The sequence below is a fragment of the Aspergillus welwitschiae genome (genome assembly GCF_003344945.1).
Source record: "Aspergillus welwitschiae strain CBS 139.54b unplaced genomic scaffold BDQ94scaffold_18, whole genome shotgun sequence".
Taxonomy (NCBI): domain Eukaryota; kingdom Fungi; phylum Ascomycota; class Eurotiomycetes; order Eurotiales; family Aspergillaceae; genus Aspergillus; species Aspergillus welwitschiae.
Genome location: NW_020798712.1, coordinates 385995 through 403674, shown reverse-complemented (window position 1 = coordinate 403674; position 17680 = coordinate 385995). Strand labels below are relative to the sequence as shown.

General features: G+C 49.3%; 4 protein-coding genes across 4 annotated transcripts; 2 read left to right on the top strand and 2 right to left on the bottom strand.

Moving 5' to 3' along the window:
* Nucleotides 1-1956: 1956 nt before the first annotated feature.
* Nucleotides 1957-10203, top strand: BDQ94DRAFT_170944 (type I polyketide synthase; the record flags this gene model as incomplete). Its single annotated transcript, XM_026771610.1, has 15 exons — nucleotides 1957-2558; nucleotides 2623-3136; nucleotides 3194-3317; nucleotides 3380-3492; nucleotides 3550-3994; nucleotides 4069-4518; nucleotides 4573-6710; nucleotides 6764-6860; nucleotides 6913-6938; nucleotides 6992-7858; nucleotides 7912-8193; nucleotides 8254-8328; nucleotides 8390-8727; nucleotides 8782-9259; nucleotides 9310-10203. The coding sequence occupies 15 exons, from the start codon at nucleotides 1957-1959 to the stop codon at nucleotides 10201-10203; spliced, it is 7443 nt and encodes a 2480-aa protein (XP_026625746.1).
* A 253-nt stretch (nucleotides 10204-10456) lies between these two features.
* Nucleotides 10457-12320, bottom strand: BDQ94DRAFT_144908 (tannase and feruloyl esterase-domain-containing protein). Its single transcript, XM_026766539.1, has one exon. The coding sequence runs from the start codon at nucleotides 12266-12268 to the stop codon at nucleotides 10658-10660; it is 1611 nt and encodes a 536-aa protein (XP_026625745.1). The 5' UTR covers nucleotides 12269-12320; the 3' UTR covers nucleotides 10457-10657.
* A 2327-nt stretch (nucleotides 12321-14647) lies between these two features.
* BDQ94DRAFT_170942 (putative dUTPase) lies at nucleotides 14648-15178 on the bottom strand (the record flags this gene model as incomplete). Its single annotated transcript, XM_026771609.1, has 1 exon — nucleotides 14648-15178. One exon carries the CDS (start codon nucleotides 15176-15178, stop codon nucleotides 14648-14650), a length of 531 nt encoding a protein of 176 aa, XP_026625744.1.
* An 890-nt stretch (nucleotides 15179-16068) lies between these two features.
* BDQ94DRAFT_40154 (uncharacterized protein) lies at nucleotides 16069-16301 on the top strand. The gene has a single exon (XM_026775674.1). The coding sequence runs from the start codon at nucleotides 16106-16108 to the stop codon at nucleotides 16259-16261; it is 156 nt and encodes a 51-aa protein (XP_026625743.1). The 5' UTR covers nucleotides 16069-16105; the 3' UTR covers nucleotides 16262-16301.
* The last annotated feature ends 1379 nt before the right edge of the window (nucleotides 16302-17680 follow it).

Here is a 17680-nt window from a genome sequence, read left to right as displayed (position 1 = left end):
TGCCTGACATTGCAATAGACTTTATTGACACATATCTATCTTATTTTTTCTAGCATTCTACAAACTAGCCTTAAGGGCATGAAGGAATGCCTCTCAGAATGCCCGTCCTCTTCAGGAATTGACACCAGCCAGCCACATGGTATGCAAGGGCTGAAGGAGGCCAGGGAGGGGAATGCCAGACCAAATTCTCGAGTCTTCATAATGGACCTTGTACGCTTTAAGGTTCGGGTCGATTGGCGAAGTAATGTTAGTAGTGTAACCATGGGAAAGGCTTGCTTGACGCCCAGAAACTCCCAAAGGGTTGCCAAGTCTTCATAAAACAGTATTTACAGGCGATCAAGTAGTACTAATGTAAGGTAGACAATACGTACTGGATTGACACGACAGCAATCATCATTACGGCTAAGGTAACTAAGCGCTGTCTCGTGACTAACTTTCATTCAGGCTTTAAAGATTACGAAAAAGGAAGGAAAGAAGATACTCTTGACATGACTTCTCCATATTACAAACATCTAGGATGTTAAATGAAATCCGAGAAAACTATGAAGCCAATGAGATGTATTGCCTCCGGTTCACCAGTCCCTCACGCAGAAACCTCGCCATTTGAGTATGTAAATGTCAACATACTCAGAACCGACTATGCAGTCCCTCAAGACAGAGCATTGTCATTGTCATCAAACGCCTGCCTGATTTGATCCGAACAAGGAACTGCCCTGGCATACACGTCCGCAGGGACGTGCTTCTGGGCTTCCTCCCCGAACTGGTCCTGCTCATCCCGGAGTGAATCAATGGTCGCCCTCGCGGATGACGCCAATCCAGCGTTTTTGAATAGAGGCGCCTGCACAAGAAAGATATTAGCATATCGAATCAGTGAAGTTGGAACCGCCCAGGGCATAATACCTTGTCCTGTGCTACCTTCACTGTGTCCACGAGTTCCGGGCACATTGCCTGGTAGGCCTGGTAATATTGCTCGGCCTCGTCGTCATTGAAGGGCTCGTCTTGCCGAGCCAGGTTCTGGCGAGCTTTCTGAGCGGCGCTTTTGGCTGCCTGCACAGAAGTCTTAACCTTGAGGCTAGAGACCGTCCCTCCCTGGTAGTTGTCTAGGGATTGGCGGGCATTTTGAATGGCAGTGGTAAGGGCGTTCATGTCCGAGACAGCTTGATTGATGTCGCTGGCGCCCAGAACGGGGGATGCTGCGAGACAGGCGCCAGCAGTGAGGTAGAAGGCAATGTTGCGGAAGAGCATCGTGGGCGAAACGAAAGTTTACGTGAGTGTGATTGGCTGACTGTCAATAGGTCCTTGCGTATGCAGGATTTGATGTGTTCTGTAAAGCACGATGTGTCGGTCAGCGACTACTGCTTTATACTAACGCTTGAGACAAACCACGTATTTGGGTCAAACAGTATCGGGAAAGGATTCCATAAAAGCCCCTTACATATTTGTCATGCGGATCATGGCTAGGTTGTTAGGTCTGCACACCAGGACATTTTCGAGCGTAGGTTAGGGAAGATCAAGAATGCAGTAGACCGCAAGCAATTCACTGTCCATCATTCCCTTAACCTGTAGCAGCCTTCTAGTTGATCCTATCGACCATAGTAAATTCCGAGGTTTTTTGCAAGACATCAGGGTCAGAGAGTGACAAGTCTTTTGTTGAGACTGCTCGATGCTTCCGTCGGGAGGCTCTCATGCAGGAGCAGTGAGCTACGTATGTCGATCTCGCTCCCAGGCACCTTGATGCAAGGAGTGCCATTTATATTGGCAGGCAACCAGAGGATCGACCATTATGCACAGCTGGAGTTTGATTGCATTGCGGTGCCACAATTTCACACGCCTGATGACGAGGACAACCCTTCTGGTGTTACGTGATCAATGTGCAACTTTGTACGTCTATTCCGGCTCCATTAGGCGGACATGGGGGTGAGTTGAAAACATCTCGCCCACCCACAGCTTTGTCTCATGCAGATCGCTCACAAGTTCGCAAACTTCCAGACCAAGAACGGTGTGAATCAGAACCTGAACATGGGTAGCAATGAGGAGCCTACCAATGGCTTTGCGACCCTTTCCAGCCAAGCAATTGCAGTTGTGGGTATGGGGATGCGTCTCCCCGGGGGCGTTCGAACCGCAGAGCAATTTTGGGACGCACTTATCGAGAAAAAGGATTGTTCGTCAGAGATCCCCAGAAATCGATACAATGTGGACGGATTCTATAGTGCGGATAAACCCGGGGCAGTGAAGACGCGAAGAGGGTACTTTCTGGAAGATGACTACATCGGAAACGCTGACTTGAACTTCTTCCCGGCAATTCCTGGCTTTGACATGGACGAGCTAGACCCGCAACAGACTTTGTTAATGGAGGTCATTTGGGAGTGTATGGAAAATGCCGGCCAGACAGGCTGGAATGGCAAAGATATTGGCTGTTATGTTGGTGTTTTTGGCGAAGACTGGCATGAGCTCACAGCAAAAGAGACACTGTCAACTCCTCGAGTGCATGCATTTGCTAATGGAGGCTTCACGCTGTCCAACCGTGTCTCTTATCATTTCGATCTGAAAGGCCCGAGGTTGGTACCTATCGTTCGCGACGGAGGGCTATGCCACCTACTGCTCCTCTCTAACCTGAAATAGTGCAACCATCATGACCGCATGCTCATCGTCCTTAACGGCTCTCCATGAGGCCTGCCAGGCCCTACACGAGGGCAGTTGTTCCTCAGCCATCGTGGCCGGAACCAATATGATTCTAACGCCAACCATGACCATTAGCATGTCTGACGGTGGGGTACTATCTCCCGATGGGTATTGCAAGGCATTTGATGCTAGAGCCAATGGTTATGGGAGGGGAGAGGCTGTTAATGCGATCTACATTAAGCCCCTGGGCCGAGCAATGGCAGATGGGGACAACATTCGCGCGGTCATCAAGGCAACAGCGGCAAACTATGATGGAAAATCGGCCAGGATTTTTGCCCCGGATATCAAAAGCCAGGAGCGACTGATTCGTAAGGCTTACCAAAACGCGCAAATTCTAGATCCTTCAGAAACAGGCTTTATCGAATGTCACGGAACTGGCACCAGAATTGGAGACGTAGTCGAGACAACAGCGATTGCCCGAGTCTTCGGTTCACGAGGAATGTACATTGGATCGGTACCACACCAAGTGCGCAACAACATCCATGGTCGATGCTAATCCCCATGTATTTAGGTGAAAACCAATTTCGGTCACGGGGAAGGTGCCTCGGGTCTCACAGGGGTGATAAAAGCTATACTGTCCCTGGAGCGTCGCATTATTCCACCAAACATGCACTTTGCCCAGCCTAACCCCAAAAGTGAGAGCTTACTCTACTATCGACTGGCTTGCCCATACGTAGGCTGACTATAATGTGACCAGTACCATTTCAGGAAGGACGTCTGGCAGTTCCTACCGAGCCAATTTCATGGCCTTCTGATCGGAAGGAGCGAGTCAGCGTCAACGGTTTTGGCATCGGTGGTGCCAACGCACATGTGAGTCTATCATATATGAACGATTCAAATGGACGCGTTGCTCACTTCTCCCAATAGGTTATTCTAGAGTCATGGCCTACCCCGAGGGCTGAGGCCATTGAGTCTGCTTCGGGGTATGCTCATAGAAACCGCCTGCTTGTGGTCTCTGCTGCAAGCGAAAGAGCACTTCAGGCTCGCTGCGAAGCAGTCCGGTCATATATACTTGAGAAGCCTTCCCAGGTTCCTGATGTTGCTCACACTCTCGGAGCGTGTCGTGAGCACCTTCCTTACCGTACCTATATGGTAACTGATGGTAAAAATGTTACTTGCGAGCCTCATTTGGCTCGAAATGCATCCTCTTCCTGCAAAACTGACATAGTATTCACATTCTCCGGTCAGGGTTCGCAGTGGTGCGGTATGGGGAGAGAACTTATGGCATCATTCCCGGGCTTCAAGCTCGACTGCCTCACTATGGACCAGATATTACAGGAATTGCCTGAGCCACCCACATGGAGCATTGTTGGTAAGAAGCACGCCCTTTTCGACATTGCTAGCCGACAAACTACACCAGGTCACCGTTAGTGTTAACAGTTGCAGATGAACTCCAAACACAGGACGACCCACGGAAGCTGGAGCAGCCTGTATCCTCACAGACCCTATCTGCTGCCGTGCAAATTGCATTAGTTAATCTCCTCAAAAGCTGGGGCATATACCCAGCGGCTGTAATCGGCCATTCTAGCGGTGAGATAGCAGCTGCCTATGCGGCGAAAGCGATTCCTCTCCGAACCGCCATAATCTTAGCCTACTACAGAGGCCTTTGTGCTATGTCTTGTCCACAATCAGGCGGAATGGCTGTTGTCGGTCTAGGAAGGAATGTTGTTAAGAAGTATCTCAAAGATGGACTCGTGGTGGCGTGTGAGAATGGCCCTGAGACGGTCACCATCTCTGGTAACAGAGAAAGTCTAGCAGCTGTTGTGGATCTGATCAAAACCGATAACTCAGACATTTTCACCAGAATGCTACCTATACGTGTGGCTTATCATTCCCGTTAGCTTCCTTTCTGCACTCTCTGAGCGAATCATCTGCTAACCTGGATCTTAGCCGATATGAAGCAAGCGGCGTCTGCCTTCAGAGACCTGATTGACCCTTATATTGTTTGCAATGATAGTATGACGCCGCTGTACTCGACGCTTACAGGCTCGGTTGTCGACAATCCCGCTCAGCTGAGTGCTAGCTATTGGGGAGCCAACCTTGAGTCTCCAGTCCTTTTCGCCAGAGCTGTCGAGTCTCTCCTTGCTGCTAAGAAAGACATATCGAGGATTTTCGTCGAAGTCGGACCCCATTGTTCTCTCTCAGCGCCTCTGCACCAAATCATTGCTCGGCATTCGTTGCAAACAAGTAAATACATCCCCACCCTACTGATTGATCAAGACCAGGTACGCTGCTTACTGCAAGCGGCTGGAGAGCTATTCTCAACTGGGTATGTTGTTGACTTCGTGGCAATCAATGGCAAAGGCCAATTTGTTAGCTGCCTATCGCCCTATCCATGGGACCGACAGAGCTTGAATTGGAAAGAAAGTCGACTCAGTAAAACCTGGAGGTTTCGTCAGCATCCACGCCACGAACTTCTAGGTTCCCGGATGCTAGAATCAAGCGATATTGAACCATCCTGGAGAAACCTACTAAGCCTAGGGGATGTGCCATGGCTTGGTGACCATTGTATTATGGGTGAAATTCAATTTCCATGCGCTGGGTACATTGGAATGATCAACGAAGCGGTCCGCCAAATATCCAGCATGCAAGAATGCACGATCCGTAACCTGTGCATTCAGGCTCCTCTTCTACTTCACCAGTGGGGAAAGATTGAGATTGTTACAAGCGCGAAGCCTATCAAGATCAGTGATCGAGTAGTCTCTTCTTCCTACGAGTTCAGCATTATGTCTTACAATGGGATCGAGTGGATCAAGCATGCCGTATGTCAGGCCGCAGCTGGAACGGCACCACTTAGTCGGGATTTGGACTCAGATAATGAATTCGCACGACCCGTATCTTCCGAGAAGCTGTATCAAGAGTTACGAAAACTTGGCTTGGAATATGGGCCTTTCTTCAGAGGTCTGGAAGACATTCGAGCGGATCCTTTAAGCTACAGAGCGACCGCAATCCTCCGAACTGAAGACGTCCATGCTATACACCCTACTACAATCGACAAAGGCCTACAACTCCTCAGTATCGCAGCTTCAAGGGGGAAAGCAATGCAGGGTTCAAAACCTCACGTCCCCGTGTTTGTGGATACAATTCTGATCGGTCGTAATCGACCGCTGGTGAAAGTAACAGCCTCTATGGAAAGCCTCGCTATGAGCCAGTCCAGGACCAAAATTACCCTGACAGATAAGACTGGTCGTAATAATGCAAAGATACTCTCGATGAAAGGGGTTCTACTCGTCCCATTGGAGAGCAGCATAAGGACTGGGTCCAACAATATCCCCTTGGCAACATATGGCGAATGGCGCCCAGACATGGATCTGATCTCAGTCCAGGATCAGCTTTCTGGACTCAAAAGCCTGACTAACTCACGGATGCGCACGATTGTTGCAGCCTCAGCGCTCAATGTTATGCAAATACATCGACTTCTCCAACATACGGTTCCCTGCTCGGAAAAATCGAAAGAGTACCAACGCTGGATCCAAATTCAGATGGACAATATACTAATCGGCAAGCTGTCCATTGTTGAGAAGGCAAGTACATGGGCAACACTAGAGGATGATGACCTATTGAAGGAGGTTGAAACCCTAAATAAGGCTCTCGAATCAGAGGGACTGAAACATGTTTCAGACCTGTTCAAGGGCATCCTAAACTCGACATTGAATGCCATCCGAGGTTTCTGTGACACCAAGTCTGTATCTAGGTTGCGCGACTTGGCAGAATGCGCCAACATGTCGCCCACAAGTGACCTGTCCGCTTGGCTTTCTCTTGTCTCACATTCCAATCCGACGTTACGAGTTCTCGAGATTGAAGCCGGTGAGACTTCTTTCACCTCCTCTGTTCTCGCACAGCTTCAGTCGCCAGGCGAAAGACTATACTCAAGCTATACAGTCACGAGGATGAGTATGATTGATGAGCATGTGAAAGAACAATTAAACGGTCATACGCATCTTAACTTCCAACAGCTGGACATTACCCAAGATCCTCTGCTGCAAGGATTTCAGGAAGGAGCTTTCGACTTGGTGATAGTCTCTAGAGTAAGTGTGTCCCCCGCTTTTGGTTTTGCAGCGCTGAGCTGACAGATTTCAAGATGTGTGTTGAGAAATCAGGACTGGAAGCTTCGTTACGACACATCAAGAAGCTCCTTGCAAACAATGGGAGTCTCCTACTCCACGTACCAAGTCCAGGTTAGCCTAAAACCATCGAGTATGTGTTGTGCAAGTTCTAACTATAATCAAGATCTCCCTGTCATGGAAAATGCATGCGTAAGTCAACCGGCCGTCTCGTCAATACCACAGTAAGACTGATTTTACTCAAGAGGTTTTTATCATTGGCTGAGTGCGGCAGGCACTATGCCCAGTCAGAAAGAGACTGCCAGTCTCTTGATGCATGGCATAACTCACTTTTGTTGGCAGGGTTCACCGGAGCTGACACATTTTCATACGACGCTACGATTCCTTATCAGCCACACTATAATATAATCTCACGTATCCCAGACCAGAATACCGTGAAGAAGACAAAGGTACTATACCTTCTATGCAAGTCTAAGAGACACAATCACCCGTGGATATGCAATGTGGAAGCCAAACTTGAACAAGCAGGCTATTACATCGAGCGATGCGTACTTGGGCAAGAATTATCTCCCCATCAATGCGTTATTTCCTTTTTGGATCTTGATAGCCCCTTCTTCAAGGACATAAACATGCAAAGCTGGGCCTGGTTTCAGTCCTTGATCAAGTGTTCTCCTCGCATACTTTGGGTTACCCCATCCGTCGAACTCGGGTGCCATGATCCCGCATTTGGAATTGTACTCGGGGCATCACGAACAGTGCGACAGGAGGAGGCTCTCCATTTCGGTACACTGCAAATAGATCAATTCAACGAAACTGCAATCAGGCCCACTTTGAGAGTATGCAAGAAGTTTTTCGAAGCAACTGATGGCCAGGACACGGTCGACATAGACTATGAGTTTGCTTTGCATGATGGGAGTGTTTATATCCCAAGGTTTCATTGGGAATCACTGTCTGACCAGCTTCTTCGGGAGCTGGATACTACGGTTCCCGTCAAATTAGACGTCAGTACATACGGTTCACTGAGCTCTCTTGGCTGGGTTGAACATGAACCCGGTCTTCCTGGGCCACACGAAGTTATGGTAGATGTCAGCCATGTTGGTTTGAACTTTAGAGTAAGTGAGCCTCTGATCTATATTCGGCGGAAAGACGGTTAATTGGGAAAAAGGATATAATGATTGAGTTAGGAGTTATGGCAAGCAAAGATGAGTTTGGGGTTGAAGCCAGTGGCATCGTCCGCCAATGCGGCAGCGACGTGAAGCAAGTGAAGCCTGGCGATAAGGTCATGCTACTTCAGCCTGGCCTTTTCTGCTCACGGGTATGCGTCCCCGTTTCCAACTGTGTGCGTCTATCGGCGTGGCGTTCGTTGGAGGATACTGCTTCAATGGCTGTGGCATACGGGACAGCCCTCTACTGCTTGACAGACATTGCTCGGCTGGAAAAGGGCCAGGTAGGACTTTAAATCTAACCAGTGATACTATTTAAGGAATGAAGAGCTTACTCTCTATAGTCAGTGCTGATCCATGCAGCATGTGGAGGTGTTGGCTTGGCTGCGATCAACTTGTGCCAGATGCTTGGTGCCGAGGTAAGTTTCATACACCATTCTATCTCAAGATCAGAACAGTGGGCACACTGACATCGATCAGATATATGCGTCAGTCGGTAGCGAGGAGAAAGCTTTGTATCTTGTCAATACGTTCCATATTCCCCGACATCGGATCTTTAATTCGAGAGACAGCACGTTTCTGCCGGGAATACTACGTGAAACGGGTGGCCGCGGGGTTGACGTTGTGCTCAACTCGCTGGCGGGAGAGCTGTTGCATGCATCGTGGTCATGCGTTGCAGAGTTTGGTAAGATGATAGAAATTGGTAAGCGAGATATCCTCGAGCATGGGAAATTGCCAATGGATGCTTTTGGAGGTAACCGGGCCTTTTTCGGTGTGGATCTTATAAGGCTGTGCCAGAAACCTGGAGTCTTTTCGAGGTGATTATATTCATGCTTTCGTGCGGTGAACTGCAGCTGACCATGGCTCAACAGCTTAACATCCCGAGTGATGGACCTCTATGAGAGAGGCAAAATAGCGCCAATCCGCCCATTAAAGGTCTTCGAAGCTTGCGAGGTGAAGGAAGCCTTCCGATACATGCAAAACGGCCTTCACATGGGCAAAATCCTGATAAGGATGCCTCAAAATACAAATGGCCTCAATGTTGCTCGATCACGAAGGCATTTAGTGCTCTCACCCGACTTAGCCTATGTTCTAGTCGGTGGTCTTGGGGGTATTGGACAGACACTGGCGACCTGGATGGTGGAAAAGGGAGCCCGGCACCTGATATTTCTCTCGCGGTCAGCAGGTACTTCTGCCCGAGACCAGTCTTTTGCAAATGAACTGGAGATTCAGGGATGTACGGTTGTACTGGCCAAAGCCGACGTGTCAGTCTTGGAGAACGTGAAATCCGCCATTCGCTCATGTCCTCGCCCCATCGGTGGAATAATCCAACTATCGATGGTTCTTCGAGTAAGCATATAGCTCCCTCTAATCAAATGGCAGGAATACTAATGGCTTAGGACCAATTCATCCAAAATATGACACATAAGGATTGGCAAGATGTGCTGGCTTGCAAAGTCGCAGGCTCCTGGAATCTGCATCATGCGCTACAAGGTCACGATGCGCACCTGAGGTTCTTTGTCCTCTGTGGTTCTATTTCAGGCGTCTTGGGTACCCCAGGTCAAATAAATTACACCTCAGCCAATGCTTTTTTGACCTCCTTCACGCAGTATCGCCTGCAGCTTGGGCTTCCGGCCTCAGTTGTCAACCTCGGCGCTGTGGGGGATGTAGGATACATCGCCACACAAGATCCAAAACTACGGGAGAGGATGAGCTCGGGCTCTGTACGCCTTTTGCAGGAACACGAAGTTCTGGAAGCATTCGAACTTGCTATTTCCAAGTGCCAATCGAGGGCCCCCTTGCGTATCGCTGATGGTGCCATCAGAGTGCCAAACAATATCATCGTTGGTATGAGCAGTACCAAATCCCTGGCCAATCTCTCGGTCCGTCCGCTTTGGGGCCAAGATGCGCGATTCGGCGTCTACCGAAACCTCGATGAGGATGTTAACAAAGGCACAGCTGAGGCGTCCATGGGCAATGCAGCAGCCCTAAGGGATTTTGTAGCATTAATCGAAAGTATACCCGAAATCCTCGACACAGACGGCATGGCTAGCACAATACTTGAACACATAGTCAAGAACATACAGGAGTACTCCAGATTCGCTCAAGATCTCAGCTACGCTGAGGTGGTTGCAATGCCCATTGACTCCTTGATGACGGTTGAACTTCGCAATTGGTCGCGTCGCAACTTGGGTGTTGTGTTGTCTCTGACGGCTATCAGCAAGGCAGGTACTATTGGAGGCCTGGGTGAGCTGGTGCTGGCGTCATTGCGTTCGAAGTATAGCAAGCAGTGATTTGGTGTGTTTGAGCCACGCATAGATAGGTAGGACCAGATATAGCCTAGTATATTGGCTCAATGACGGCGTGTACGCAAGAAGTAATAGTGTAGGTAATATCAAAGAAAGTTACTTCCTATTTGTCTTGAAAATCGCAAAGCCTTCGTTCAATCTTCTCGGACGCGTATGAAATATCTACTGTCTAGACCTTAACGCTGAGCGAATGATTTATTTGACCCATAGTGTACCTACGATTGACTCGGTAAGAAGGCGAAACAAAGGAACCCCCCGTAATACCAGCAATACCAGTAGCTTTTCCGGGTTTGGTATATTACAAAAGTATATCAAGTATCTACACTGTTATGATACACAATCCACGGACCCAGCCGGCCAAAACATACAAGCAAGGTACCAAAGCAGAACCACTCAGGACAAAGCAGACATCCATATACAGCTAAGGAGCAAGAACTCCTCAGTAAAGAGTACCGCAGTACCAGTTCTCAGCCTTGTCCACATCACCAGAGCCCTTGTACTTAGCCAGCTGAGGATGAGGGCAAATAGGTCTCTGCTTGTCGACGCCATCAGCGACATCATCGTTCTTGAACTTGGTCGGGATGAGATAGTCAGGGGCCGTGCCGTTCTCGACCCAGTTCATGATAGCCAGGACGAGGTCGTGCTTGGAGTCATTAAAGCCGGGCACACCGAACACAGTTCCGGAGAGAGAAGCGGCCTGGCTGTCTCCGTTCATGTAGTAAGGAGCGTCTTGGTCGGAGGGCGTGCCGGTGCAGTGCTCCATACCGGGGATCAGGAAGAAGCGGTAGAAGTCGTCGATGGGAATGTCCTGGGGGCGGAGGGCTTCCTGGATGTGGTTGTACAGGTAGACGGAGGAGCCGGTCGCGATGGACGGGTCGGAGTAACCGTGGTAGTGGAGGAGCTTGCCGCCCTTCTTGTAGAAGGGGGAGATGTCGAAGTCGTCGGCGGTGGCGTTTCCGGGGTTGATCTTGTCGGAGAGAGCCACGAGGTCCGGGTTCCAGTCCTTCCAGGTCCAGTCGCCGCCGATCTGGAGCATGTATTGGATGTAGGTGACGAAGTCGTCGTCCAGGCTGGGGGCGCCGACTTCAGTGCCGAGGGTGTATCCCGGGAAGATCAGGGTGTCGTTGGCTTCGTACCAGGGGTTGAAGAGCTTGTTCACGGTCTTGAGTTGGGCTGGGGTCACGCAGGTGTCGTTGGAGGAGGTGGCGTTGCACATCACGGGGACGGGGTCGAAGACACATCCGAAGGGGTTCTGCAGGATGTTGTCTTTCAGGCCGTCCTGGGGATCGCACTGCTTCAGGATCTCGTCCTGGACAGCGGTCATTTGAGCATCGCTGACGTGGTAGTCTGCGGTTTCGGGGAGGTTCCAGATGGCAGTGAGGACGTTCCACAGCTGCTGGTGAGAAGTCCACCAGGCAGGGGCGCCGGCAACCACGCCGTCGAAGTCGTCAGGGAACATTTCGACTTCTTTGAAGCCCTGCTTACCGCCGGCGGAGCAACCCCGGTAGTAGCTGTACGAGATGTCCTTTCCGTAGTAGCCCTCGGTAACCTTCTTTCCGTTGACCACGGCATCGTGGAGGGCGCGGTAGCCCCAGTTGGTGAGGGCAGCTTCGTTGTGGTATCCGAAGCTTCCGTTGTTGCCCTCGTGGCCGGTGTCGGTTGACACACTGGCAAAGCCGTACCACATGGTGTTGATGATGGAAGACCAGCCGACAGACCCGGCGAATTCACCGTTGCCGACGGCCATGAATCTACCGTTCCACTCATCGGGTAGCACTAAGCCAACGCTGTGCTGGGTGTTGTTGGGCAGGGAGATGTTGGCCTGGGCAACACAGCCGGCAAGAGGAAGTTCATAGGCGCTGATGCCCATAGGATCGGAGGTCAGGCCATAGTTGTATTCAATGGGAGGGGTGAAGTTATATCCCTTTTCATAATGATTGGCGTAAAAGACGGTTGCATTCTTGGGAAGGTATTTAGCAATGGTGTCAACGCTGCAGTTCTTGGCCGCAGCCACGCCAGCAGCGGCGAGGAGAGGTGTAGTTGACTTCATAGAGGATGTCAAGTAGGTAAAGAATGACTGTAATGATGAAAGAGTGACGGTCGGAAGTCTGATGAACTGAGGTCTAAACAAGCAGGGGGAGAGAACAGCTTTTATATGTACAGAAGGAGATCGTGAGACATCGGCAACATCAAATCAATGGCTGCAGCTCCCAGGAACGGTTACTCCGACCGAGAAAGGAGCGGAAAGCCTGGCCCGGTACCTGCATATTCCGAGCCAGGTAGATTGATCGTTGGAGGCAAAAGCGGATATCATGCTCTTCGCAGTAAACCAGCGTTTCTGGCAAGAGGTGTCGTCGTACGTTCATCAGTTTCAATAGAGATCCCCCACTCGCTCCGTTGTTGATAGAGTAGATGTGCCGATTGTTGCCTAACGAGGGAAAGTCTCCGCCGGCAGAACACCGCCGATGCACGGGAAGAATCAAGGGAGAATATGGACTAGATGTAGATAGTGGAATTTTGTAACTAGTCTATAGACAAAACCGGAGGTCAGAGGTCAAGAATAAGTGGAGCTCGAAACGACCTCATGATCTTATCACTGGTAAGCTTAAAGTGTGCTTCTTTCGGACCCACGTCCAATTTCTGCACGGCACTGTCGGCACCGTTGATGACGACGAATATCCACGACGGGTTCAGTACTCTAACATATCCCAAACGTGTACTAAGGGGAGATAATAGATTTCAGACCTATTATCATTCAGCGATGCAATGTAGCTTGCCCATCGTCCAACATTGTGGGGCATCGTCCGCTCTTTGCAGATAATGCTTGGTTCGGGAACCACGTAATGCACCCCATCACCATGCAGGAACCATTTATTGTAGGAGTCCTGACACTCATTGGAGTATCTGGCGGCCAAAGTAGCTGTTCGTCTCCAAGTCATCGGACGAACACTTGCGAGCGCTGATTCAAGGGTTATGGGAAACACGTGAGCAATAGATCTTTAACACAATATTCTAAAGACCAGTTTGTGGTAGAAACTGCTTGTGTGAGCCTAATCGATATGCCGAGGAAGTTACACAGCTCACTGGTGAATGGTAAGGCTGAATCGACAAGGCCAGATTATGAGATTGGGGGATCATGAGGGGCCGATGCCAGGCCACTTTCATTCGACAAGCCGAAAGTCCCGAGAAAGAAGGGGATCGTTTATCAGAGCGTCCAAACTTACTGTGTAATTTAACAGGAAAAGGGTTAATAGTGGGTCAGAAAGGATTTGTCGCGAATACTTACATGGGGATGGACACTCATAGAGAGAAATCATAGTACTCCTTACTCCGTTTGAGTATTGCGTACTTGGGTCAGCACTCTAGTTATAGAGTCTAAATGCTAAGGGACTGAGCTGGTTAGTAAAGCGCCATGAGTATTGACCTTATATATCAAGACAAAGAGCGGGGGCTGATTTGGTTGTATGTATATATGATTAATCTAAGGTCTCGAGATCTTGTGTTGGTGGTGGTGGTGGTGGTGGGAAAAGAGACCGTATAGACAGAGGTGGCGAAGGATCAGGTGATGTCTAACTACAGTGGATTTCGACAAAACCATATCATCTGCCTCCACTATATTAATTCTCCAGGAGGTATTTATCCACAAGGGGCCCACAGGTGCTTAATGATTAAATTGCATGTAACTTTCACTACCTGTTCAATTGCAATGTGTAGCCTGTATACATACACTGAGTATAGACTGCGGCTACTACTTATACTATCACTCATTAAGTACTTACTGTTACTTTCCTAATATAGCACTTACTCTGTCTATTTTGTAGTTTCTGCATACTCCTGCCGATACAGATTTTGTTAGTAAGCCTCATTTCTCCCAATAATATATTAAACCATCTACTAGGTTTTCAATCTTGAATAATGAAAGAGTCTTTCCTTCTCTTCTAAACCAAAATTACATTTGTCTCCATCTTTATTTATTGGTATTATTTAAGCTATTTTTCTATCCTGGTCCTCTCTAAACATGTCTAGTTCAAGTACGTTAACTGTACTCTAAAGAAAGTCATCTCCCAGAGCAACCTCTTGGCCTCAAAATGGCACACCAAGCTGGAGAATTTGCGCGTGATTATAGGGCCAATCACGCCAGTGTTGGTGCACTGTAGGAGTAATACATATGCAGGAGTAGAGAAGGAGGTAGTAGAGATAGACTGGGGTAGATGCAACAACCGCAACAACTGTCGCCCCGTCCCAAGCTTGGAAATGGGAGTACCTGACAATCCACTCGATGATCGGGCTGGGAATAAAACCGCGCGGGTTGCTGGGTATGGCTGATCTGTGGGAGGAAATAACTCCAGATGCAAACCTGGGTAGATGGATCTAGCAACGATGCCACCCATCGTTCCAATGCATGCCTCGCTTTTATATGTATCCCCTCTCAAGACTTGGAAGTCTGACCCGGTCCATCGCGCCCGACACTACTTGTCGAAGCCTGGTAGATACCCTTATATCCTTCCACCGCTTCGCTCAACTCCTCAAACACAATCTGTGCGAGCTTGGCGTCTCGATACAGGACGACACCGTGGGGATTCTTGACCTCGATCAGGGCACCAAGAGCACCTTCATACCCGGCATCGACAACACCCGCCGTGATTCCCACCCCGGAGCGCCAAAGGGATGACCGCGCGAAAATGCTGCCCATGCAGTCCCGTGGGACCTGGACGGTTTCGTTGAAATCAACCAAGTATGCGCCTGGGGGCAGTGTGATGGCGTGGCTTGTGCTGTCAAACGGCAAGATGGAGGTTTTGGCCGCCTGGCGCTTCGTATTTTCGAAGTCGATGGTCGCTGCGGAGGTCCATACGGAAATCTGACGAAGGGTGAGGTCAATGCCGCAGGGTTGTTGCTGGGTGGCACCGCGGAGATTCCGCACTAATTGGCAGGTGACAACTTCAAGTCCGCTAAGGATCATGGTGCAACTTGTGTGGTACGTGTGGTAGTGATAAGCATATGGAGGCTTGCTGTGCAAGATGAAGTGCTCCTGAGTGGTATGAGGGAGGACTATAGAGTATTTATTTCACGGAAACAGAGGGAAGTGGATCAATCAATCAGATGGATGATAGGTCTGGCCTGGTAATCTGCTAAGATGGCGTGCACCCACTCAATTGGGGTTAGCACGGTATATGAATGACTATCGACAAATCCTCCCGAGCAACTGTTGGATAGCATATTCAACAAGCGGGCTGGAGAGGAGCACTGGCAGTAGAGCTCTATGCCTCCTCTATGCATCGGCATTGTCCCAGGCCGTAACCTTAGACTGAAGAGATGCTGAGGCAATGCCGATCTGCTAGCCTTGTTACTTGATAAGAATATAGCCCATTTCTTTAATGTTATGGTTCAAGAAGAACTAGCCTAGAAGGAGTCAGTAAGCAAGTCAAAATATCAAAGAAAAGAAACGACTATACTTATGTTTCCTACTATCAAAAATATAGATAACAAAGAAAACTATTTATAACTACCAGGATATAAGATTGTCGGAATTCCTAGGAACTGCACTTTATCTATCTTCTTAATAGTACTTCTTAGAGAATCGCAAGACAGATTTGAATTCCATCAAAGTAAGAAAGCAGAAAGTTTCTCGCTTATCAGGCAAATAGAATCAGAGAACTATGGAGCAAGCAATACTACCGAGACCAAAAATAATAAATAGCATCTAGACAGTACTCAAGGCAGGATTCAATGCAGTACAATAGTGAAACAGTTAATGTTCAAGCTATAACTATAATAGCACGGAGACCAGGCTAATCCGGCGCCGAGCCACGTGACAGCGGGCGGCACTCCCTCCGTTGCTTCAAGCTTACGGCCACCCTTGACCTGTCACCAAAGTCAACAAGAGTCCATGTCCCGGCCAGCCCCTGTCCTCTGGTATTTCGTTGTGGATAAGCTCTGCTTGGAGGACCCTGGAGCAATAAAGATGACTTGGGGATCTCTTTGCACGTTATTCAGCCCGCTAGGGTTAGTCCTAGCCACGTACGTTCACCATGTGTTCGGTTGAGTTGGACTTCGGAGTGCCTCACCTAGAGCCCGCATCCCCACCGCCTACATACACGTCATGAACAGCCACGTCTCGATCCTCTACGGTATCCTTGATAAACATCGCGTTCGCAAGTGGTTTCTGATGGCCGATTTACCCCAGGAATGGTTGGGAAATAATCTCTTTCTGCTCTGACAATCAGTATGGTTGGTACGCCATGTTGTTTGTTGGGGAGGCTTAGATGCCGGAATTTCTCGGAGTCCCTTAAGGCTCAATGACTTCACCCCGAACATCAACGACAGGTACGTACATGGCAGACATTAACCGTATGCTCTCCAGAAACTGGATGAGTGTGAGTACAAATACTTGTATCTGTGGCGTGGCTTGTGATATAGCTAGAGCCTACCTTCGGTTCTTACCCAGGAGTCAAACATGGTTTCGACGTGGTGTGCCAAAGTCAGGTCGCCGACCGTCGAACACTTTGAGTAATTAGACGGATGGCATCATCCTCTATGATACCTGATACTTTCCCCATTCACAAGGCTCGACTATCCTATGTCTTCGGTTTCTCGAAGACGTTCACCGCTGCCTATCAACATCGCCCCCCTTCTGCTTCTTGGTCCTTGATCATTATCAGGAAGCATGCGGCCCTTAACCTACGTTTAGCAATGAACAGCGCTTGTGCATTTTTGGGTGCCTACGATAGCTCAACTTGTTACACCACATCCACTGATGGCGAAGTGTTAATCTGGTGAGCCGCAACTGATGAATTGCGGAATCATCCCTTTGCGCCGTGCTGCTACTACAAGTCGCCTGAGCAGGGTGTTTGCTCTGATCTTTCTTGTCAATGTTTGTCAGTTTGCGGTTTATTTGCTCCCCGTAGATAGGTGTGTTCTGTTGTGGAGAGGATATACTTTCTCTTCCAGCCAGCGACCAAAAGCGCTATACGCAGGCAATGAGCCTGTAAAAGGTGGGGGGAAGACGGTGTTGATATGTTACGCGACAAAATTGGAGGAAAGACGAAATACCCGACCATGAGCCCAAGACAAGTCATCATTTGCAGAAGTGCAAGAAGGAGGTAGGGGAAAGGCAGAGATCGGTGCAGCTGGACCGTGATGGAAAAGAAGAACTTGAGGCTCTCCCGTGGCCCAGACATGGAAACAATGGCCATGATCGAGGCATGGGCAGGGAGTGAATGATACTGGGCTGAGGGTGTGCTATTCAGCGACGCTCATGTTTGACTGGGGGTTTTCGACATTTGAATATCTCCCCGTACGCCAGACCAAAGCGTCCCCAAGGGGTTTACCGGACAGCAATACCGGCCGTCACCTGGTTTTGCCGTCTCTGCACCGCGGCCTTGCGCCAGCATCCGTAGTAAGAGCCAAACTTCTGGCAAACCCGGAAGTGAAGAGGAAGAAGGGATCGGACAAGGAGGAACAC